Here is a 26,233-nt window from a genome sequence, read left to right on the forward strand (position 1 = left end):
CTAACCTGCTCACACCTCAGCATGTCACTGCAGACACCAGGGGGTCAATAGATCCTTCACGCAACCCTGTGTCTGCATATCACATGTCCTTTCTAAGTCCTTTCACAGATCCTGCCTTCCTCTCAGTCAATCAATAGAAGGCCTGGAGTTCAGTTCATCAGAAAAGAAACCTTTCAACCTATCAAGGGAGCAAAGCGCAATATCAGGAACTCAAGATTCTAGAGCCAGGTTCAAACCTTGCATCTACTGCCTAGTTATGCTGTGACCTTGGGCAGGTTATTTAGCTCCTTGGGTCTAGTTTCTCATCAGTAGAAGGGGAGCAGTCCTTACACTGACCCCACAGGGCTGCTATGGGGATTAAATTGATTGGTCTATATACAATGCCACAACGGCCATACCACCCTGAACGCGCCCGATCTCATCCCGAAGCTAAGCAGGGTCGGGCTTGGTTAGTTCTTGGATGGGAGAATGCCAAAATTTGTACATCTGCACAGTCACCTTTATATAAGTTTTTCCTTGTCTATCTGATCCACAGCACTTAGTCTAGCTCTTACAAGCAGGACTTTCAGGAAGATAAATGTATTTTGATCTTTGGAGTACTCCTTTTTGACACAAGAGGGCACAAGAAGATTGGATGTTTCATTTCGGGATCTCCTTCTCAAATTACAATCTACAGCTAGTCACGCATGAAAATTTAAAGTACACTAGAGAATCTACGTTTTTCTTTGTCTCTCTGTATTCTTCCAAAGTGGTCTCTTGGTGTGTAGTTCCTTGGGGAAAGCATTAAGTTGTAGAATCCCTGGGGAGTTCTCAATCTGGAAGGAAAATCTACAGCCTGCACGGAAGTGGAAATGTTCTTGTGAAAAGCTTCTAGGTTATTGCAGCTTGTGGGTGCCAGAACTAAGGAGCAGATGACAAGTGTATACAATGAAGCAGTGAAGGAACGGGGGCGGGGAGGGGGAGGCGGATTATGGAATCAGATTGGATGCCTCAGCCCAATTTAGATATTTGTGTCAAAGCTGCAATTAAAAAAAGATTCAGGTCCAACATGTTAGTGCGAGCTTGCCTGATTAAAGGAAGTTATTAAGAACACGTCTTAGTACAAATTATTTAGAGGCAGGTAATGCATAAACTGTAAGGTGAGGGTTGTCTCTTGGTCCTCTAATGGAATCCAAAAACACATCAGGGGGCAGGGAAGAAAAAACAGGCAGATGTAGGTTTAGGACCTCTCCTTCTACCATTTTGAGGGAAATTATGAGTTATCTTTTATGCTCAAAAGTCGGCCCATAAAGGAGAGCCTAGTTCAGTTCCTGGCTGCTCCTCTTCTGATCCGGCTTCCCGCTAATGCGCATCATGGGAGGCAGCAGATGATAGGTCATCCACAAGGGAAATAAGGACTGAATTCCAGGTTCCTGGATTTGGTCAGGAGCTGTTGTGGGTATCAGGGGGATAAACCAGTGGCTGGAGCCCTCTCCCTTTTTCTTTTACTTCTCATCTTTCAAATAAAATGAAAAGCACTCAAAAGTTCAATGTGTCAAATCATCCATTTTCATTTTACATAGGACATCCGATCCTACATTTGGCTAATGGTTAATTCATTTGATTCAACCTAGTCAATAATATTCTCTGTACTGGAGGTCACTTTTTTTTTTTTCCATAGTGTTACTGAGCTTTTCACATAAGTTTCTAAGGCTTGACTGATGAACTGTTACTCCTGGGATCTGATGGACAATCTTTAAGCCAAGCTGAAAAGGAGAACATAATTTCACTAGGGCAGAAGAGTCTCTACTGTGCTCATGCCTCGGGTCTCAAGAAGGGCATCTTAAACCCACCCATGAACATGTTCAGAATTCTCCAGAAAATCTTGTGACAGCTAGAGCTCTCCTTGGATGGGAAAAAAAAGAGTCACGAGATCCTGCTGATCGGAGGCCAGAACTCTGGCTTCCTGCAGGGTTGGCTGGAATCAAAATCATTCACCCATAATACAGTAGTTTTTGCTTTCAAAGTCATGTAAAGATGTGGACTCTTTTGTGAATGCTTTTGGGAGAGTTTTCAGGTTCTCTGCCTTCTGTGGAGTGCCCTGGTTGCAGTCAGACAAGGAACAGAGGGTTAGCAAAGCTCACCTATTCGCATGCCCTTCTATACAAGTCTCTGAGCAGCAAGGGAGAATGAATTACTCTGCAGCCTGTTTCTCAGGACAACAAATGTCATAAAAAAATCCTGCGATTCTGCTTTGTTTTACTTAAAAATAGAGGTAATTCTGCTTCTGTTACAGTTGAGGAAGCATCTACCAGCTTAAATGTCCTTCAGATAACTGTAATCTGTAGACAGAGTACAAAACCCAATTGTCTCAGGGATAGGACAGTGAGCAGATGTGGGCAGTCGGGAGAAGACTGGTCATTAGAAACTAGAATTTGCCCAACTTTTGGCTTGGGGTTAGGTTGCGGTTCTTGCTGTATGGAGTGGTCATAAGCCCCTCTAAATCTCTTCCCAATTTTACAGCCAGATAACCACAGGGCAGTGTTCAAGGCAACTATACCCAACATTTTTTTATCATAGAGCTTATGACTGCTGTTTTCTTTCTGCTTGGCTTTAGAGACCGTATGCTTCTGGTCAACCTGCACAGCAAACTGGCTACACTTGTTCATCTCCCACAGCACTGTAAAATTTGAATGTGTAGTCAACATTTTGGCATTGAAGAGTTTTATTACTGAGGCCTGTATTTGGCTCTCTGTTTTGCCAGGCAACCAATACCTACAGCTGGACCATGGCAACCGACTTCAGACAGGCTGTGTCCCCTCAGTGTGGCCGTTGCACTTTTCTGTCCATTATTTAACATGCTTGTACATACTGAGGTTTGAATTTCTCAGGCTAGCAGTCAAAGCCCACACTCTCTTATTCTATTCTATTTTTTCTCTTTCCTTGTCACATCCTTGACAATATTCAACCCTGATGCTCAAACCAAACCTAATTACTCCCTACCTGCCAAATACAACACATACTATCCAGTTTCTACGCTTTCACTCGAATATCTTGCTTAAGATCCAGTCTATGTGATTTTGCAATTCCCCAAACACCACAATGCAATATTTTAATTTTCAGAAACAAAATATCTTGTGTGTAGTATTTATTGTCAGTTGTATCATGAGGCCCAGACTTCACGTTGAAGAAGAAAGGTTGCCTATTTTTGACCAACTATTACACACCAGGCACGATTCTAGGTGACTTCATTCAATACCCACTGCAGCTCTGACAAGTAATTACGATGTGTAATTTATAGGTGCAGCCACACAATGTTAGAAAGTCAGACTGTGTGACTAACACACAGCTGCATAGGATGCTGAATTTCAAGAACCTGGTCATTCTTTGAACCCTCTTACGTTGTAACGTTTATGCGACTCTCTACATCATATCTACCAGGCTTAATTAGATAATAAGTATGAAAATAGGTGACCGGTCATCAGGAAAGTTAATATTTCAGCCAACAATTTACAGGAAGCAGCAGAACTATACATTTATGATCACACTTGATTATGCAACTTTCTTCTGCTCTGTGGCTTTATTGATGGGTATCTTAGTTATCACATTTAACTTTGTCCACCTACTTTCCATGAGAGCGATGAAGGCTGGTATGTACTCCACAGGGAAGAGAGAGGTGGGAAGTTCCCTGAAAAATGCCTTTAACATCACAGCAGCTTCCCGATGACACATTTTGTCCCATTTAAATTTATCGGCACTAAACTTGGCATCCAATTCTTCACGGTATTGCTGCAAAGGAAAGAAAACAGGCAATGTTCAGTAAGTTTTTGCCAGCTGGCATGCTTTTTTTTTTCCCTTTGAAAATTATCATTGCAAAATCTATTTCTGTGAACAGATTAATAAGGCAATATTTACTAAGCGTAACTTTCTCGATGCAGCTAGGATAATCAAAATAGGCATCAACGAATATCAAGGTGGTTTTCTAAAATCTCCTTTTAAAATGTTAGACTTGAAATAATTTGCTAATTTGACACAAATATAAAAGCTGTCTCCTTAGATCTGAGCATCACTTACTTGTGGTTTTGGCAGAACATCACTACTGCCGCATGATAAACGCACAGGCTCAATTTTGGCAAAGCCTCTCTCTTTTTCATCCTCCCTTCTGCCATCCTCTCTTCTATTTATAAAATAGATTAAGAATGTGTATCTCTCAGCTAGTTCACATGCACAATGAAAAACAGCCCAACACAGTAACTCTAGCCTCACTGCAACATGCAGACAATGACAGGTTCATGGCACAGCGACAGCAAAGTTGGATGCCAAGAAACACACGTGGCCTCCAAATGTTTGCATCTTGTCCAACTGTTCCACAGACTTGGAACACTACTGACATACTTTAAAAAAATTCATCAAGCCTCCTTCAAGTTCCACTTGGCTTACAGATTTTAGATTAACCCACATTTGACTATCAACGCCTCTCCATTCTCTATGTTTATTTCTCAAAGTCAAACTCCCTGTACAAGGGGCCCTGAATTCAAAGTTAACTCATGCAAGCTGGACGTTCTTAGTCTAAAAATCCAAAATTCACCAAAATTCCAAACTTTCTGACTAATAATGTGACACCACAAGTAGAACATTCCACATCTGACCTCATATGATAGGTAGCAGTGAACACACAGGTGCACTAATTATCTTTAAATTTATTTGAAAGGGAAATTTTATGTAGATAAAAGGACAGACGGCGGAGGGGGAGGGGGTCTTCTGCCTGCTGGTTCACTCCCCAAATGTCCACAATGGCAGAGCTGAGCCAGGAGCCAGGAGCTTTTTTCCAGGCCTGCCTCCCACGTGAGTGCAGGAGCCTTTGGACTTAAGCCACCCTCTACTGTTTTCCATGTCATAAGCAGGGAGCTAGATGGGAAATGGAGCAGCCAGACCATGAATCAGTGTCCACATGGGATGCCAGAGTTGCAGGTAGAAGATTAGCTTGCTAAGTGACCACACCAGCATGAGGTGCACTGATTTGTATGAAAGCTTCTGTAGTTAGAAGGTATATCAGAAACACACTTGGGTCCCATCCTCAAGTTATCTCATACACACAAATTTTCAAAATCTGAATATAACGAGATACTTTTAGATCAGGAATACTCAACCTGTAATACCAGTCTCCTGACAGACTCCTGACACAAGCTGCTCCAAACAGCACACACAGAAAGGTGACTCTGAAAACCCAGTGTTTCTTGGTGGCCTCTGCTTTATGCTCCAGAGAAACCTAATTCTTCCAGTCTTGAATATGCAGATCCAAAGTCAATCTGCACATCTGACATTCTATTACCAAGTTCAGTTACGAACCAGCCAGACAAAAAAGCTGTCAACTCCCAGAGCATGCAAAACCAATCCCTGGCAGGGATACAATAGCTAGTCAAGGTATCCTTTGCTGACAAATACGCTTAATAGCCTTATGGAAGGATATGAAGTTCCTTCTGGAATAAAAGCTACAAAACACCAGACGTTAGGTGGTCTGGAGTCTAGTTGCAGGACACTATCTCATGAACTGCTAATGGTAAGTCAGAGTGCAAAGGAAGATCACGCTGTTAGGTTGATCATGCATTAGCACTGTGCAATCAGGGGAAAGGCATCAAAAGGAGCCAGGGTCTAGCCTTAGGAGAGATGAAGAGTTTGCCAGGCAAAAAGGACACAGAAGACGGTCCTGGAGAGGAGAAACTACTGAAGCAGTGGCCATAGTGCATAGACACCCTGGGTATCTGCAGAACCAGATAGTTCAATGCTGTTGGACCATTTTGAGTAAGAAATAAGACCAGGGAGTAGACGAGAGCCAGTCCTAAAAGTTTTGGATTGCATTCTGCAGGCAATGAAGCAATCTGGAACATCTCTAAGCAAGGGAACAGGAAAGGCAGATTTATGTTTCCTGAAAGCCCCATGGAAAACTTTGGGGAAGCACTGACTTGGGAGTAGGCAAGAGGCACAGAACCCGGTTACAAGACTGACACCACCTGCAGCAGTGCATAATCAAGGAATGCCCTGTAGGATGGAAAGAGGAAGGAATAGGTAAGAAATGCTTAGGAAGGTAAATGCTGGAGCCTAAGTGATAGGCTGACTAGCAGGCTCCTAGTGAGCATATTGTTCAAGATGACTCTCCAGCTGAGACGGGAGATGCAGGTGCTATTAACAGGGAGAGCAAGTGCTCCTCATTGACCAGTGGGCACCACTGCCATAAGCAGAGGGGAAACCATTCTGAAGAGGGCAGGAAGCACCAATGAGGGCATAACTTGAAACTCTTTTCCTGTATACACCTTCAGTAGGAATCCACTGAGCCATGAATGTGACCACCCTCTGACCTGTGAGAAGGGTCCCAGTATGCATAGTAGCAACATGGCACCATGACATCATGGGAAGATTCCCTAATCACATCCTTTAGCCTTTTATGCCAACTCCACAACTGACCAGTTGAGGAGCTTGTGCCCGCAGCATTTCACTGTGTAACAAGGATAGGACTGGGCATTTTGGTCTAGTGTTTAAGAGGCCACTCTCAATGCCTGGGTCCTGTGTTTGTGTTCCGATTTGACTCTACCTTCATGTTCCTGCAGACCCTGAGAGGAAAGGAACTGCGTCCCTGCCAGCCATGAAAGAGCCCTGTGTGGATTTCTGGATCCAAGCTCCAGCCATCACGATTACATGAGGAGTGAACCAGCAGAAAGGAACGCTTGCTCTCTCTGGATGTTGGTGTCTCCGTCTCCCAATTTAAAAAACACTTAAAATATTAAAATGAGAAGTTGACACTAAGATTAAGTTGGGTATTAGTTAAGTTCTTAAAGTGGCACACAGGCAGCGCTAGATAACGCCAGCTGTTCATTCTACGCCCTCAAGCCTATTCCAAGCTACAGTGGCATCCAAACGAAGTCTTGTAGAGATGTGAATGCAAGTCTTCAGATAATCACACCATGTCTTCTTGGCTGGATGATCGATACAACACAACGCAAGAGAGGATGTTGTCTTTTAGTAGCCACAGGGGTCGACTGGGGAGGGGATCAGAAGGTGTGATGTTTCAGTGTTATTCCTAAAACGTGAAATCCCCCAAGCCAGGTATGAAGTCGTCCTGCTGCAGGCAGATAGCAGAGAGGGAGAAGAGGTGCCCTGTGAATGAGAATTCCAGGCCAGGGGCAGAAGTCCTGACCTCAAATGCCTTTTCAGCAAAATGCAGCCAGCTTCCACTTCTAAGGTACCTTTTTTTTTTTAGAACTTTTTTTAAATTTAATTTTTTATTTAGTAGATGGTAATTACAGGGTTGATCAAGGTGGGAAGGATCAAGAATCAGGGGAAAGTGAGTGAAGTAATTGCTTCCTAATTCTCCATTTCTTCTTATCTATGAAGGAAGGGGGAAGATAAAGGAAGAAGCCACATCTAGCCTCCCAAATATCTCAGCACCCAGGGGTGGGGAACTGCCACCCAATATCAACCCAGGGTCCCACTATAGTGCATGTTCTGAGGGTTCTGATGAAGTGGTTTGGATAGATCTGCAATGCTGTCGATTTTGCCGATCCAAAGGTGATGCAGTCCTCCCAATACCCACTGGCTAACGTAGACCACCTCAAGTCTCCATTTACCCAGATTTTTGCAGCATTGTCTGCAGGGGTTGTTGTCCAATTTGCTCTGTTCTTCTTCCCCTGCGATGGTACCACATGGGCTGCCATATTCTCCATGTGCATCAGGGTCTGCATCCAGAGCTATACCTTCTTATTCATGGGCAGGACTGAGGACCAGGGCCAGGTGACATGAGCCCCCCAGATGCTCCACTCCTGAGGCTCACAAACCCAGCATCCACCTGACAGGTGGGCCCCAGGACCTGGGTCAGGAGACTCGAGCCCCATTGGATCCCCTACCCCTGAGGTTTACAAACCCAACACCCCACCTTGCAGGTGGGCCCCACAACCCAGGCCAGGAGACCCAATCCCCGCAGGATCCCCCACCACTGGGGTTCATGAACCCAGTACCCATCTTGCAGGTGGGCCCCAGGACCTGGGCCAGGAGACCCCAGCCCCGCAGTATCCCCTACCCTTGGGGCTCACATACCCAGCACCCACCTCGCAGGGCCCCAGGTCTAAGGGACTTTTATACAAATGTAAATGATCAGCCTGGGCTTTAACAACCTGTTCAGGACAGGAAACCAACCCACAAGGTAATGTCATTAGAAAACACTGAGAGAAGTTCAGAATCTCTGAAGAGTCAAAAAAGAAGACCTTTTCTACGTTAAATAATCTGCCTTTTTCCATGAAATATATTCCCCAGTGTTTGCCTCACATTTCTGCCTTTTTTTTTTTTTTAAGAAAACCATTAGAAACACTAAAACGTTAAATTGGTTCCAAATGATGTGGGGCCTTAACTCTAGGAACTGGCTTCACAGCGTGTCCCTATTTGGTTATAATCGTGCTGCTTCCCTTTGGAGCTGTCTCCCTGTTGGTTTTACCAAGTGTCTAAGGCACAAAGCCAGTCCGAATTGTTCCAATAATGGCTCATTCATCTATCTGAAACCCCCTCACGATCATCGGACATTGGATTGATTTTTTAAATGCCTTTCCTCAAGCACAGTCTTATGGAAAGTAGTCCAGTGGATAAAATTATGTCTACTTCTTTTTTTTTTTAAAGGTAGTTAGAAGTTTGAATCAAGGAGAGAAATAAGGAAACTTTGAAAACATCAAGTGGCAATGTCTGAAGTCTTTCTTTCAGTTCATGGACTCAGATTTCTTTCACACTGGCTTTTGTAAAGTTCCAAACATGCAAACATCTGGATTATATTCTGTGGAATAACAGGGGAGGGAATAAATAGGCTGACACTACATAAAACCCATTAGTGCGGAGCAGTGCTCTGACCTAAATGTGGTCCAGGAATGTATGTGACCAAAGAACACTTTGAAGGAATGCTTAGCCTTTGATGAAGGCTTTTTCCCCCCAGTCAAGCACTTGCTAAAGAAAAATAACTTCTGCTAGGATGTTAAACTTGGTGCACATAAGAAATGTCCTATCATCTTTTCTCTTTTATGTGTATTTGGAGAAAGAAAATTTAAATTCTACCCATTATTTTACACACACACACACACACACGAATCAATGTATGAATGCAGTTTTCCAACTATGCAAGCAGATCTAGAGGAATGGAGTCCGATTGTCTAGGAAATTCATTTCTTTGCCTCATTTTGGTTCTATCATGCTCTAAATATAATCAACAACAACAAAAAATGTTCATCTTCAAATTTAGGAAGATTTGTTCAGAAGTACACATTAAAAACCAAGCATCTCAGAAAAAATGCAGGTTCAATTGAGAAGGCATCAACCCAATGGAGCCAGTATAAATTGAACACATGCCAATCTGAGCGAATTGTATTCTCAGGAAGTCAGATCTCTTCTCACACACCCCATCCTGGATGCCACTAGTACAGTCTGGGGCCCTTCTCATATGTCCCTTTCAAAACACAGATTGTCATTTCTCAACAGAAAGCCCAGAGCTGTCACTGCCCCTGGGTGTGCTTATGCCCCTTTCTCTGTGGAAACCCAGAGCTGAGGACGTGAGGACCTGCACCCATTCTGCCCAGCACAGGATGTCTGCATCATGGTCTGGACCTTACCCTGACCAGTCTGATGGATGCCCTTTTGATTTGTCACAAGAGCCAGTCCCCAATAACCCTGTTCTCTGTCCATCTCAGCATCTAGTTTCTGGAGGATCCAATACAAACAGCCTGATTATTCTCACTTGCCACTTAGGAAAAAATCTCATCACACTCTACATAAAAAACTTGTGACTTCTGATACAAATAGAACATCTCAAAATATGTACCAAAATGAATTGATAAAGAGCTGCATTTCCACCTCTATGCATTTCCTTTTAATAGTTCTAAACACAGCTAAATTCATTTTTCCCTCAGCATGAGGCTTCTCAGGTCTTCTCATTTAAAACTGCACAGATTTCAACACCCTGAAGGTGGACTTGTGACTCAAGGACAGGAACGACCTGTTCATTGTGTGTGCTCACGTGTGGGATATTTTTCTGAACGTTTATGAGAATCTCTTGGATTCTCTAATATTCTTCCCCTTAATTTTACTGTAGACTCTCTTATGGAACTAAGAGAGCAACGTAAAGGCATTACACTGCACAATGACTTTTATATGGGAATACTAACATTACCATACATGGAATTGGGTTGTAGAACTGCTGAGTGAGTATTCTAGTGGTTATGGTCATTGCCACAATACTTACAAAGACCTTTCACTAAGAGGAAAGCTGAAGAATGCTTGCAAGTTTAAAGCAACATATAATGGAAATAAGGGCTACGTAATATTGGCTTTGTGAATCCTGTGACTGACAACAACACAAAACACTAAAGTGTTTAGATCCCCAAATGGTTGTGGGACATTTCAACTTTTCCAAACCAAAGGCAAAGAGCAGTTGCTGATGCTGAAAAGATGTGCTGTTTCACTATTCTTGCTGATTCCATTTAAAATGACACACCACTCTGGATTTGGAACACATCCTAGCTTCCGAGGGAGACCAGCTGGCACCAACTGATAGAATCAAACAACAAAGATAAGGAACTTGACATGTGAAACTTGTGTACACTGGGGCTATCTAGCTTATTTCTGTAAGTAGGAAAAGGAAAAAAAAAATGTCCAGTACCTTGACTTTGGCAGTGCATCCTGAAAGCCGAAAAATGCCTTCTGATTCCAGACCCGATTCTTCAACCTTCTCAAAAAACTGCAAAGCAATGACATGATTACAAAAACAAGCACCTGTATCTGGTGACAAATGTTTGAAACAATGATGATGATGGCCATCTACAGATTACTCAGCATGTACATGTGCCTGGTGCTTGCGCACCTTGGTGAATATTCACAATCGCCAACAAGGTCAACATGATCCTCCCAAAGGACCAAATGGAGATTCAGATCCTTCTCGGGATCATCCTTTGAGGCGGAGCTCTCTGCAGCTTCCTCAGGACCACTGTATGAGGCGGAGCTCTCTCGGGATCACCCTATGACTTTCAAGCTTGAGGATGTTACTAATGTAATGCTGTCACTAAACATCTTAAGATCTGATTACTATTGCTTTTTGTGCAGACTGGTAAGAAGAGATTCTATCTCCCATCACTAGGTTCAGCCGCTAGGCTAGGAAACTACAGAAATTCTAGAAGTCAGGCCAAGGAGTTAGAAATCATAAGCAGGGTGATTATTTCCCTGAGTCCTCATTGTGGTGATGGTGGAGATGATGAGTATTAATAACAATAATAGTCATTACAAACATAGGCATTTACTGTGTGTCACGTCCTACTCTAAGTATCTTGCATGTATTAATTCACTTAATCCTAACAACAATCCTAAGAAAGGATTACTATTACTATCCCCATTCTACTGCCAAGGAGACCGAGTTCCTTGCTCAGGCTCTCAATGAGAAGGGTGGATACAGTGTCTTGTATTTTCTTTTCAAACAATGATGTTGCTTGGAATTCAAGGGGTTCTTGTACGGAGCAGAGATACACTATTAGGAAGAAGAAGCATGTCTCTAAGAAAAGGCTCATCCATGGGAGTCGAGGAGGATTCAGAGAGCATGATGTGGGTAATGACGATCAGCTAACACCTACTCCGCTGTCAGTACGATCTCAATCCGGGCTAGCATTTACAGATAACCCTTTGTTTGTTTCCATTTGCTAAATTTTGTGCTGGGTTTTTCCACCTATGCGACAATTATAAACTCACATGTTGACTCTTCTGTCTTTGATTTCTATGGCTCTTCTTCAAATCCTGTCTTCTACATAGAAGACAAAGAGCAGAATTCTGGTTTTAATTCAAAGAAAAGGAAATATTCAGGTCAGCATGGACTTAGGACTCGGCTATATGTCACGTTCCTTTCCTCACTCTCTCACGTTGGCCCAGTGTTCTTGGCCAAGTTAGCTCACCTTGCTGAGCCTGTTTCCTCATTGAAAAAGGAAGATAATGACACCAACCTCCTTGGGCTGCTGTGTGCTGACAAGATGTCACACTACCTAAATGACACTGGTCGACCCTGCCCAGAGAGGCAGCTCACAGACAACCCCTGAGTGCAGGTGTATTGCTGGCTTCCTATGGCTACATGGTTGTCGTGTTTGTGCTCCCATCATCAGTCAATTAACTTAAGAAGTTTCTCAGTGTGACACACTGGTGTTAAAACACAGGAGAACTGAAAAAGTATGTGGACGTATCAGTGGGAGTAAAAGAATATATAAAAGTTATGGAAAAAATGAAAGATGATTTTTGTGAAAATTTATTTTGAAATCTATGTGTAACTGTTTCATAAGATGTATTTTCTATGTGTTATTTGAAGATCCTTCATGTGTTTCATCAGTTATATTCCAATTTAAAGATTCTTTAAAAATTCAACAGGATTTGTGTTAAGTTCTCGGAATTTTAATTACACCACTGGAGGTCACTGTTGAATAGATGCCTACTTAGGTAAAATTGTTGACTATAAAAAATTACTTCAATGTAAACTGGCTATTTTAATGTTAGATACCCATATTTGATATTTCAGACATGACTTTCGAAATTCTCCCCTGATAGATTCTTATTTTGACCAAATGTACCCTCTGTCCCGAGTCATACCTGAAAAACCAAAAAATAAGCTGATTTTTAGTCTTTGCTAACCTTAGGAAATTCATAAAGTGATTTTATGAACATGTATTGAAAAGTTCAATCTCTGAAATAAGTCAAGTAACTGTATCATCTATAAATTGTTAAATTAATAATGGTCAACTCTACCCAGACTAAGCAATCAAATACGAGGAGCCTTCAAAATACTTATAACATTTATGAAAAATGTATGTCTGGACATCAAAATTTTTTGTACCAAAATGTACCTGCATTCCGTTTTCCACACTCTTTAAAAAAAAAACACAAATGATATCTAAAAAAAGATTTAGGAAAAAAAATCAAACAAGAGAAGTCACGAATCGTAGCATTGGTGTCAGCCCCTTGATGGTTTATGCTCAAACAACTCAATGGACTTCAGAAGGGAGGAGGATGCAGCAAAGCAAAGTGGTCCAGCACATTTCTGGCCAAGTGTGAGGATGCATGGGGTCAAGTTGAAAAGCATCAAGATGTTAAGTCTTATCAGCAATCCTTCCGTCCTAAAGAACACTCATTATTGGATTTATAAGGGACCAAATCATTAACATTAGTCTCTATTAATTAATTCTGCTTACTTTTTGTAATACGAGTGGAACTTTCACTCCAGGGTCTTTCTTTCGATCATTGTCCAGGAGGACTGGAAGTGAAACTCCAAAAATTCCATTGTCTTCAACATACAGGAGTCAAAGGAAAAAAACAGAAAAACAAAATCAGAAAACACTCTCTTATTCCAAGTGTCAGAGTGCAAAGCAGAAGAAATGGGCCTTCTTAGTTACCTCGTCCTTTTACTTTCTCTGTTTTGTTTCTCTTCAGTTGAATTCCAAAGGCGTCAAAAAAGGCCGTCAATTCAATTAGAGAGAGATGGCGGATTTTCTTCATGTCTTCAGCAGACAAGTCTCCTGCTTCCGTCAAACCAAGCCTGGTTTTCTGCACGGTGAATTTCTAACATACACAATGTAAGATATTTTGTGGCAAAGGCAAATGATTACATTTTTCCAATGCTAGCTAAACAGGCTAAATCTATACAACAAAGCTCATTACCTGCCAAGACAAAACAAATCTAAGGAGCAAGTTACATCACACAAATACCACGTGCCAGAGGGATATGAAGACCTTGGCTCCTGGCTTCAACCTGGGCCAGTCCCAAATGTTGCAGCCATTTGGGGAATAAACCAGTAGATGGAAGACTTCTCTCTCTCTGTGTAACTCTGCTTTCCTGAAACATGCATGCATACATACATAACAAAAATAGGAGCACCATTTGCATATGTCATTATGATAAACTGGAAAGAAAACAGTAGTCTGATTATATTGGTGAGACGATAATATTGATACCACAACTAAGGAAATTGCCTTCTTATGGGGAATATCGCATATTGTCAATGAACATCCAACATTACCTAAAAAAAGTACTTGTTAGGCACAACAAACAATGAGCTGTTAATGCGGATTACATGTGACACACACATAAGCAAAGCAACACGCTGAGGTACAACCTGGGATGGTATAACACGCATCTTTTCTCCTTTTGCCCCCAAATAAGTCCTTAAACCAGACTTTAATTATTCTTTACTGCATGCTTTCAAATATCAGTAGAGGGCCCAGCACAATGGCTCAATTGGGCTTATTCTCCCTTTCAAGTGCTGGGCACCATTTCATGTTCTGGCTGCTTCACTTATGATCCAGCTCCTTGTTTATGGCTTGGGAAAGCAGCACAGAGTGGTCCAAATCCTTGGAGACCCTGGATCCACAGGGGAAATGCAGAGGAGGTTCCTGGCTCTTGGCTTTGGCTTAACTCTAGCCAATGCAGCCACCTGGGGAAATGAACCAGTGGATGGAAGATCTTTCTGTCTCTCCTTCTCCCTGTAAATCTGACTTTCCAATAGAAAGAAATATTTCCTTAAAAAAAAAAAAAGACTAGTAGAAATCTAACTGAAACTGATTAAACATGACTGCTGAAGCAGTTTTTCTACTCCTAGAAATAAACCTAGATATCCCAAACTGTTAAAAAGAAGAAGAAAAGGAGCAGAAAGTATAAATGATCCTACTACATTTTGAAGGCAGTGTTTTACTTTCCAATGTTATAGTCTCCATTTCTGTACTGCGGAACAAAATACACTAATACAGCAACAACAAATCCTTCAGTCATCCAAATCGTGCCAAACATTTATGCAGCAAGATGACACCTTTTTTTGAGAAACAGAGGCAAACAGAGAGAAAATGCTCCTGTTTGCAGATTCACTCCTGTAAAGCTCACAGTGGCCTGGACTGGACTTGTGCCAAAGCCAGATCCCAATCGAGATCTCCCACATGGATGGCAGAATGACAACCCACTTGAGCCATCGCTGCTGCTGCCAAGGTTTATATTAGCAAGAGGCTGGAGTCAGGAGCCAAGGCTGTATCAAAGCCAGGGCCTCCAACAGGAGAGAAGGGTGTCCTAACCACTAGGCTAAACGTATGTCCCAGCAAGTCTTTTTTACAGAAAACTAGGTATTGAGATTAAATACTAGTAGAAAAAAAAACAAAAACACCATAGTCATTTAAATCTGAAAGTGTTCAGTACAAAATACCCACCAAAGTTTCCTAAATTGGAACTTGCCTGGGATTTTTTTTTTTTTAAAGATTTATTTATTTGTTAGAAAGTCAGATACACAGAGAGGAGGAGAGACAGAGAGGAAGATCTGATGATTCACTCCCCAAGTGAGCGCAATGGCCAATGCTATGCTGATCTGAAACCAGGATCCAAGAAGTTCTTCCGGGTCTCCCACATGGGTGCAGGGTCCCAAAGCTTTGGGCTGTCCTCGACTGCTTTCCCAGGCCACAAGCAGCAAGCTGGATGGGAAGTGGAGCTGCTGGGATCAGAACCGGTGCCCATATGGGATCCTGGTGCATTTAAGGCGAGGCTAGGCCACTGTGCCGGGTCCCTTCCCTGGGATTTTTAAGCCACGCATGCATGCATGCATCCATCCATCCCTCTATCCTATCAACCATCCAGCCAACAATCCATCTAACAGTTGTTTCTTGAAATCCCAAGTGTTCAAAAGCGAAAGAACATAGGGCAGGTTGTTATTTGGAGTATACCTTATGGTATTAAATATTTGGTTACTTTACTTTCTGAGGCTAAGGCCCAAAATAACAATAACATGTAACAGCAATGCAAATAGAATCCTCTTGTTGAGCACTTATTGAGCAATTACTCTGTGCCAAAGCCCAGGCTGAAGGCTTCCTGGGAGGTTGACCAGCAGGCTGTCTCCTCAGGCGGAGATAGGTTTGTTGAGGAAACCTGGGGGCTAGCACCGTGGACTGCATGAACCCTTATAAAGATACTAGTGACCCAGTGGCTTCTAACTTTGCCCTGGGACACTCTCTCCACTCCAACATGGCAACTTAGCAATCATTTGGGGGAGTTTCTTTTTCAAGTTAGAATGCAGAGTAACAAAGAGAGGACATTCTTTCTCTTGCTCGCTCTGTCACACACACACACACACAGATCTTTCTTTCACTGGTTGATTCCCTAAATGTGTGCAACAACCACAACTGGGCAGGCGGGACTCCCATATGGGTGTCCATAACCTAAGTACTTGGACCAACATGGACAGTCTCTCAGGGTGTACATTAGCAGGAACATGGATTAAAAGTGAACGCATAACTCAATCTTAGGCACTTTGAATTAGGTGTGTGTGTTCATCTGTAAGCAGTGGCATAACCCACTATGCCACAATGCCCACCCTGAATTTTAGAGTCAACTTAGGATTTAGAATGTGTTGATCAGCCTCTCTGAGTCTCAGTTTCTGCAACTGCAATGGGAGCAGTCCCTAGAATTCATATTATTGCTAGAACTAATACACAGTCAGAACCACAGGGGACGAATCTCCTGTTCTTCCACCGCAGGGTGGTTATCTGGGAATGTCCAGGCTGCCTGATGCGACAAATCTGTTCCTAGATAACTTATTCCTTTATTTCTGAAATTTCCGAGTCCTGCGCATATGCCTCCGGCTCTGATCAGCAGAGTATTTGGGACTACTCAGCAGAAACCCATGCCTTTACCAACTAGCAACTAGATCAATGTAACAACTCTATATGAGGCTTTCAACACATTATTTCCTAGGGACAGACAGAAAGGTGCGTCCGTACACACACACACTATAAATGTAAGACAAGGCTCTCAGGATAACAAGAATCCTATTTGCCTCGTCTGTGATCACGTAAATTCTTAAATTGGTTGTCACGCATTCAAGGTGGCTCACCTGTTAGGGCTGTGACTGACTTTCTGCCATGTGCTCACAGGGCACAAGTACAAAGTTAGGACCTGCACCGACTTATTAGTGAAGACTGGATATATGTGATTTCTTGCATTTCATACAAGCCAGACAGAAACCCTATTCTATCTGTAAACTGGTATTCAAGCCTATATCCTCGTAAGCCTTCCTGAACTCTAGGCTGCCAGGCACAGCCAGGCAGGCTGTGCACTATACAGCACAGGCCACCATAAGTGGCCGTGCCAACACGGATGCCTGATCTATCCAGAGCTCTTGTGCACTGCAAAAGCCACTGGAAGTGACTGGAATAATCACAAAGGCTTTTGCTTACAGTTAAAACACAGTCTTCTTTCTTAAGCTCCAACTTCTTCAAATTATTCGTTTTTGGAGCCTCTGTAACCATTTCTGAATAAGATATTTCGAAGGACAGTTCTTCAGCCTCTGTTGGAATGTTCTTTTCCAGATAATCGTCATCTAAAAAGCAACACATTATATTATCAAACAATACTATCAGGGCTAAACACACACGAACTATTGACAACTTAATCCACAATCGTCTTAACGTGTATATATCAGATTCACCCACAGGAGGAGTTGAGCAAATTTCCATCATTATTATCAAAATAAACTTTAAACTTAATCTTATACTTCAATTTTTATATGTTTATGTTTTATGAGAGTTACTGAGAACTATTCAAGCAAAGCCCTAGATACAGTATTTTAATGTATTCTTAGAGAGACCCCAACAATTAATCCCATCTAGAGCCACTGTCATGGTTATTGGGAAGCCAGAAGCTTAAAGCAGAGGGAAAAAGGGTGGAGAGAACACCACCAGACTGCCTCTTGTTTGTCTTCTCAATCTACGGAATATCTGCCTCTTAGGATTTATTCAAGCTCAATTTAGACGTCACTGTTTAGTTTTGTTCAGGCAAATTAATCTGAATTTCTGTAATTAGATACTGGTTATCTGACCTTGTATGACAAAGATGAAGAACAACTTGAATGGGTTGCAATTAAAGGCTGTGAGCCACTTTGAAAATTAAAGACAAAAGCTTCCTTAAGCAAAACCAAACGAGGCTGTGAGTCACCTGGGCAATGCTAAACTCTCACTTTGGAGTGACATTCTGGCTGGTCCTCTGCTTTAACCACCTGGGAAAACTGCTACTATGCAAGCAAAGATATATTTGATTAGCTCTTTTGTTAATTCTTTTTGACCCTCTTCTACAGACACTGACTAGAAGACAACACACAGAGTAAAAGAAACAAAAGGCAGAATCCCTTAAAACTGAGATGGAGAAATTCATGTCGCTAGATCTAAAAAATCTGATTAGTAAACTGAGCACATGATAAATGGCTACAGCAAGGCTTCAGCAAATGGCCAAAGAAGAGTGAGGGCTTTGACTTGCACAGACAGCTCACATTCAACAGCAAGACAACCAGGGAACAGCCGTCTAACTTCTTAAGGCTCTACGGATAGGTTGTTTGGAAGGCAGAGGTTACAGAAGCAAACGCTCCAGACCACAGGATCATTCCAATGACTTTTGTGGCACAATTTGAACCAAATTACAGCATGACAGCAGAATGATACACACTTATTTCTCGCAAATGCCTTCTCTTTGATTTTGTTTTCTTGCATCAGCTTTCCTGAAATATAATTTACATGTCATACAATTCACCCATTTATTTAAAGAACACTAGTTAATATTTCTTAGTGCATTCATAGAGTAGTATGACTATTCTCAGGGTCAGTTTTAGATTATTTTCATCACCCCAAATTCACTGATTTTTTTTTTTTTTTGAAGTTAATATTAAATGTACTGACTCTGCTGTTTACAAGAAACGTGCATAAATTTTTGGAAAACTTTGAGGACTCGCAGTATGGTTTTCAGGGCTCTTCAGAGGCCTAGACAGTAACAAGAGGATTTCAAATTCTGTCCAAATTGACTTCTCAAGCTGAAGAGGCCCAGATAAAAGCTAACCTTGTGGCTTTATCTAGCACTAGCTGAAGTGGTGTCGCACACATCTGAGCAATCACGGGTGCAGTGGGCTTCCTGGCTTTCTTGTACATGAAGAGCAGACCCAGAGTGCTGCAGAAAGAGCCTCTACTCAAAGATGCTGCCCAGTCAATAGTTTAGACATGATGTAAGGGTAGTGAAGAGAGAAAAGATCTGGCTTTCAATGTGGCTCCACAAGGGGAGTGCGGTATACTAATGGGTGGGAGGACTGAGTGCAGCAGAGACAGAACTAACAGGAAGAAAACCCAGGCCCGTCATGCTTGGAAACATTCCCTGCTAACAGCACTGTGACTGCTTACAGGCCAAGAGACCAGGCGTTACAGCAGCAGGTGGGGGTCACTCACCTCTCTCTGCGGGCTGGACGGGTTGTCCTGGGCCTGGAGATCCGTTGGAATGAACCGGTATGTCAGGAATAGCCTCGAGGATAGACTGCCAAGCAAGGGGTAGAGAACACAAAACATTTGACCTTAAATACAAGTTCCTGAAGCCCCACATTCTAATCTAATGTATGGTATGTGGAACAAAGAGTGCTTTCCACAGGAAACATTTCTTGATGTCAAAAAGAACTTGCACCTGATATTTCCTTTGTTTCTGCGTTCAGTGGAGATGACACAACTCAGACAGGTTTCTCAGAAAGCAACTGTGGAACTTCTTAGTTCTTAAATACTGACTGCTTATTACTTTGGCAAAATGCACAAATTATAAAGCTTAATGTCAAATTCTTTGATAATTACAATCTGTTAGTTGTGATGTACCTTATCTTAATTGCATTATTGTAATGTAATGTTAACATATCAATAACATCACTGCAAAATACAGAGGAAATACAAGCAACACATTATGTTTCCTAAGTAATCTCTTGTTTGTCTCTTTTTTAAATTTATTTATTTGAAAGGTAGAGTGAGAGAGAGAGCAAGCTTTCATTTATTGGGTCACTCCCCAGATACCCACAAGAGCTGGAACTGGGCCAGCTTGAAGCCAGAAATTTCATCTGAAACTCACACACGGATGGCAGTGTAGGCTGAGCCATCACCTGCCAGCTCTCGGGTGCTTTGGCAGGAAGGTGCAGTGGAAGTAGCGCAGACAATACTTGAATCGGGTCCTGTATACACAATGTGGGCATCCCGCGCGGCAACGTGAGCATCTGTGCCACAGGGCTTGCCTGCGCTTCCCCTCTTAACTAGTTTGGTACTTTGTTCCTTAAGATCCTACCAAAGCACTGAATTCCAATGCAATATTATCACAAGTTAAGTATTTATCTTTGCATGATGATGCCTAGCTCCTTATTTCTCACGTGTAGTCGGGTACTAATAAAAAATTTATACACAAATCCTACCTACCAAAAATTTATATGAACATCCCATGAAAGTTAATATGGGAGTTATAATCTATGACTGTGTGGGATGGTAAAAATATTGCTAGTCCATCAAGAATCTTGAATATGATATTCATACACAGAATCTGTTCTTCATCCCCCAGAGCCTGATGCTGTTTCTTTTATTTGCATGTTTATTTAGCAACAGCTGAACACCTGCTTCGTGAAAGATCTTTTATGGCAAGCTACAAATCACACAAGGGAGCCTTGAATGCCGAGCCCGGTGTTCTCTTTCGATCCCTGTTTTATTTCAAAGAAGATGATATCATTGAACCGTGGGAAGCGCAAGTGAATAGTCAGCTAGTTACTAAAACATTGATATCCAAATAATGGAGCTTGTGCAAGAATGAAGACACTGAGGTCTGGGGTCTGGTGACACACTGTCCACCAGATTTTCTGGTGCCTTCTACAAACCATACAGCATGATAAAGAGTATCCACTCACTAAAATCTTAAGAAAGATAAAACAGATGTGGACAGGTATTTTCTTCAATTTTTTTTAGATTTTTCCTGAACATTTAGAGACTTCCACTCAGGGCTTGAGGCCGCTAATGTAGGATGCTGACCAACACTGGTGAATGTTAATTTCTTACCATGTGACATGGAAAAGTGCCCAAAACTGAGTTGGTTTAACTGGCCTCTAGCCAGCTGGCCATGTAAACAACCCTGGAACTTTCCTGAAGAAAAAGTACGAGTCCGTATTCCAGCTTTTGAACTGGATTAATGATCGCAGAGCAGCATTTGGAATATTATTAAAAGACAATCATGCCACTGTTAAGAACTAACATCCATAATCCAAGATGTCTTATTGCAGAGCAGCAGAGGAAAAAAGCACTGCCCAGAAAATTTTACATACGGTATGTCACACACAGGAAATAGCAATGCTGAAACAAAATCAAACTGAATTATTGGAAATGAAGGACACAATAGAGCAAACTAAAAATTCCGTGGAAAGTCTCAATAATAAAATGAAGGAGGCAGAACAAAGAACCTCAGAATTGGAAGATATTTCTTGTCACCAGGGGGAAACAATAATAAAGTTGGAAGTAGAGCTGAATCAAGCTAAAAAAAATATTCAAACAGGCCCAGCGCCATGGCCTAGCAGCTAAAGTCCTCGTCCTGAATGCGCCAGGATCCCATATGGGTGCCGGTTCTAATCCCGGCAACCCCCGTTTCCCATCAGGCTCTCTGCTTGTGGCCTGGGAAAGCAGTGGAGGATGGCCCAAAGCCTTGGGACCCTGCACCTGTGTGTGAGACCTGGAGGAAGTTCCTGGCTCCTGGCTCTGGATCAGCACAGCACCGGCCATTGTGCTCACTTGGGGAGTGAATCATCAGACGGAAGATCTTCCTCTCTACTTCTCCTCCTCTCTGTATATCTGACTTTGTAATAAAAAATAAATAAATCTTAACAAAAAAGTATTCAAACATTAAGAGACACTATTAAAAGACCAAATATAAGATTAGAATTATGGGAGTTCTAGAAGGTACAGAAAGAGAAGCTGGGTTTAAAAATGTATTTAATGAAATAATAAAGAAAAATTTCCCTAATACGAACAAAGAGTTGGGAAACAACACCCAGGAAGGGCACAGAACTCCCAACAGGTTTGACCCAAAGTGATCTTCACCACGACACATGATAATCAAACTCTCTTCAGTCGAACATAAGGAAAAGATCCTTAAATGCACACGTGAAAAAATATGTAATGGAGACTACCACATTCAGACATGAGGACACAATGCAGTATGCATCTCTACTTCCAGATCAAAGATGGAATTCCAATGACATTGTTAAACGATAATAATAATTTTAAAAAGAAGTGGTGAAACATGAGCTACCACTCAAGGAACCATGATGGAAGAGACTTTTAAGAGGCAGAGAGGCAAACAAAAGTATTTAGGCCAAAAGTGCAAGTAGGTGTTTCAGTAGAGAGATACTTGGAATATTTTACGACAAGAGAACATGAGAGAGAACTGGCTCATCATATTAGCTAAATGCAGGAAATCAATCTGTCAACAGAGGGGAGTTCAAAACACAGAAGGTGGGAAAGGTGAGACAGAGGCTGAAGTCATGATAGCCTACTAAGACCTTAAAGGAAAGAATGAACATGGCTATACTAAAGACTGAGCAAATAAAACTTCTGTATCTGGAGATGATATCCACAAAAACACAATATCAAATTAAAAACGTCTTAGTTATCAAAGAAAACTATGTAAGACAAAAGAAAACTATGTAAGACAATGCTATAGAAACAAAAATAAGCTAAAAATACCACAGAAAACAACACTACTTAACACTAATGTAAACTACTTTGTTCCCAAAAATACTCAGCAGAAAATGCGCAAAACTTAAAGAAATAAAGTTATAGCATTTTATTGAAGGAAGACATAAATAAATGCTATGGCATAGGTAATAAAAAGACTCAATGTTTTAAGATATGAATTCTCTATATCACATCAATATTTATGTTAGATTTTTAATAAAAATTCCTAAAAAGATTTTAAGGGGATGTTCTTAATTTTGTCCCCTAAGTTATTTTGAAAGAGAAAAAAAAAACTTCTAAGATTAGAAAAAGGAGAATTTGATTAGATTCTGATGCAAGTGAACTCTTAACAGCTTTCAAAAATAAAACTATACAGGTAGACTTTTGTAAATGTGAGGATTTTGGGCCTGGCACAGTAGCCTTGTATACGGGTGCAGGTTCATGTTGTGGTGGCACACTTCCCATTCAGCTCCCTGCTTGTGGCCCAGGAAAGCAGTCAAGGATGGCCCAAAGCCTTGGGACCCTGCACCCGCCTGGGAGACCCAGAAGAAGCTCCTGGCTCCTGGCTTTGGATCAGCTCAGCACCAGCCATTGTGGCCACGTGGGGAGTGAACCAGTGAATGGAAGCACTTTTCTGTCTCTACTTCTCTCTAGAAATCTGATTTTCTTTTTTTTTTTTTCAAATTTATTTTTATTTTTTTATTAATAAAATTTATTTTGACATTCTTTACATAGTTAGAGTAAGAAGGTTCAAGGGCTACAGGAAAGTGGATAATACTAGTATGTTTTCCATATTGTTACCTTCATGTTTAAAGGGGGGTATTAAGGGAGAAGGCCCACCCATTTTCCCACCCTCCCCAGGTCCCGGATGTAGGGCATGCTCTGAGGTTCTTGCTCAAGTGGTTTTGATATTGCCACAGTTATGAATCGCTGCCAATCTTGCCACTCCAAGCACTATGAGGTCTTTGAAAAATCCACTGATTGACATAGTCCATCATAGCTGAGATGGTTGGTTGACCCGTTCTGTCTTCTCTCTTTTCTTCGTTAGGGTTCTGAGTCCAGCATTTAGATTAGGAAGATCTCCAATGTGGGAATTTCATTTATCTTAAATGTGATACTTTAACCACATCGGGAAGATTATATTGAAATTTTTAAAAAGGTAGTGAAGTCTTTTGGAAAAGATTCTTTAGGGAAATTCTTTTGAAAAAGATAAAGTTAGGGTTCCTAGTTTTTACTATTTTACAATATAAATTTCAATAGGATATGCTGTTGGGGTACCTGGAAATGTCTGAGATAAGGGTAAAATGTCATCTTTATCCCACCAAGATACATTTACTTTTGTAGGTACTCTGGCAGGAGCCCAAAGCCCTTGTTATTACTTTTTGAATGACTGAAAAATCCAGATACATGGAAGAGACTGAGGAATCAAACGATTTTTTTTCATATTGCACATCACACACATTTTCCATGAACTTTTATAAGACCTGCCATTTATCAACAGTAGGTATTTGTTAGATGAATGGCTGAATGATTTCCAATGATGCAGAGAAGTTAGCAAAGAATGAAGAACTAAAAACTCATAGTCAGCATATGTCTTCTAAGAAATAAAATCCTGATGCTGAATCCACTATGGAACATCTAGAAAACAAGGCCCACCCTACTAGCCTTACTTTTGACAAATCAATCATGAAACCACCGTGAGTCAAATTCTGCTTGGCATGTGTGTGGAGCCACACGTGGCCCCTCACTGCTGACTTGCACAAACATCCACAGCTATTACAGTCAGTTAAGGAGACCAATAGAGACTCAAGCTATATTAGTTACTTACATAAGCAAGGTCTCCAAATTCCCAAGAATGTACAAACTATACATGAATTAAATAACTCCATAAGTTAGAATTACCTAGAGAAACTGTGGGACATATTTTGATTTCTAGTCATGGACAAATTTTATTCAAATTATTTTGTTATTCTGTTCAAAAAAAAAAAGCACAATAATCAAAAATCTAAACATGCTAACTTACAGAGGGCCCATAACATTAACTCCCCAACCAAAAAGAGTATCCTGAGAGTGTGTCACTCAAGTGTATATCAGTTTATCCCATTTCTGAACATGGACAGTGGCTAAGAAATGACTGCCTCAGTGGAACTTCTGAATTATGCCACCTCCACCAGTTTCTAGTGTGCTGTCACCTTCTGTCTAGATGCCACTGGAGACCACAATGTCATCCAACAGGTCTACCCTGTCTTCTGGCAGGTATTTGATTATCATCCGCTACCAAAGATATGGAGTGGCCACAATGGGTACTCTCAGTGGAAGTAATGGCAAGTGGAATGACAAGAATTTCAACAAAACCCAAGTTCTGATTCCAAAGGTCATTTGAGTGAACGTGGAAGGGGTTTGAGTGTGTGTGTTCTGATACCTAAGGCTGGAAGTACAGCAGCAGTGGGAGGTCTTTAACATTAGCGCCATGGGATTTAGCTTGTCCTGTGGGTCAAGGGGACTTGGAGTTACAATGGCAGGGTTAAGGCAGATCATCAAACCTCCGATATTCTTCCACATGAACTCAGCCCGAAGAACCAAAGTTAACCAACCCCTCCACACTTGATACACATGAAGAATGTCCGTGGAGTTCTGGCCCACAGTAGCAGGAAATCTCAGGGTCTTGTACCACTCATTCTTTTTTTTTTTTTTAAAGATTTATTTTTATTATTTTTTATTGGAAAGGCAGATATACAGAGAGGACAGACAGAGAAGGAAAATCTTCCGTCCGATGATTCACTCCCCAAGTGAGCGCAACGGCTGATACTATGCCAATCCGAAGCCAGGAGCCTCTTCCGGGTCTCCCACGCAGGTGCAGGGTCCCAAAGCTTTGGGCCGTCCTCGACTGCTTTCCCGGGCCACAGGCAGGGAGCTGGAAGGGAAGCGGGGCTGCCGGGATAGAACCAGCGCCCATATGGGATCCCAGGCGTGCAAGGCGAGGACCTTAACCACTTGCGCCACCGTGCATTCTTAATGGTTGAGTTTGCTGCTTCTTTGGCTGTTATGAAGTTGATAGACCTCTCAGCTGGTATAGTTTCTTTGCAATCTTAGTTCAAGGATTTTAAAATCTGTCTTAAACGACAACGACAAAAACCCTGCTTCCTACACTAGTCACTTTGGCTTGTGTCTTGACATGGAATTGTGCTGACACATGATGACTTACCCGGGAACCACTTCTGGGAACTACAAAACTCACTTCTTCATTCTGTGCTCCCTTGGACAGCGTGGTACTGTTGAGAGAAGCATCACCTGGCTAAATGGAAAAAGAAAAGTACCAATCTTACTCAGGAAGACTTTCTAATGTGTTGTGTGTTGCATTATACGTACACATTGAGATACATGTGGTCACATGCCAAGGTATCACTACCAGTGCAGACAGAACTGCATCCAGCTTACACACACACTGGCCTCTTTGTCAAACACTGCTTTCTCCTGCCACACACTGCTTTAGCCACAATAACGTCTTGGCTTAATACTAGGGAGTTAATTAAAAACAAAAAAACAAAAAACAAGCAAACAAAAAAACACAACGAAACCTTCATTTGCAGATTTGTTTGCGGCTAAGAAGGATTGTGTGATAAGCATGGCTGACAAGGTCTAGTATAATCTTGCCAAGAATGCCTCCAGGAAAGCCCAG

General features: G+C 41.7%; 1 protein-coding gene across 1 annotated transcript in view; it reads right to left on the reverse strand.

Moving 5' to 3' along the window:
* ARHGAP28 (Rho GTPase activating protein 28) overlaps positions 1–26,233 on the reverse strand; it is a 167,730-nt gene that overhangs the window by 22,549 nt on the left and 118,948 nt on the right. Inside the window, exons 5-11 of the mRNA XM_040970562.1 lie at positions 25,760–25,849; positions 19,264–19,348; positions 17,236–17,378; positions 13,422–13,587; positions 13,221–13,312; positions 10,664–10,741; positions 3,606–3,768 (exon numbers count right to left, since the gene is read on the reverse strand). Of these exons, the coding sequence (XP_040826496.1) occupies positions 3,606–3,768; positions 10,664–10,741; positions 13,221–13,312; positions 13,422–13,587; positions 17,236–17,378; positions 19,264–19,348; positions 25,760–25,849 (817 nt within the window). The remainder of the gene's footprint in view (positions 1–3,605; positions 3,769–10,663; positions 10,742–13,220; positions 13,313–13,421; positions 13,588–17,235; positions 17,379–19,263; positions 19,349–25,759; positions 25,850–26,233) is intronic.

The sequence above is a fragment of the Ochotona curzoniae genome, unplaced genomic scaffold (assembly GCF_017591425.1).
Source record: "Ochotona curzoniae isolate NIBS_2020 unplaced genomic scaffold, NIBS_Ocur_1.0 scaffold_4812, whole genome shotgun sequence".
In the NCBI taxonomy this organism is placed as follows: Eukaryota; Metazoa; Chordata; class Mammalia; order Lagomorpha; family Ochotonidae; genus Ochotona; species Ochotona curzoniae.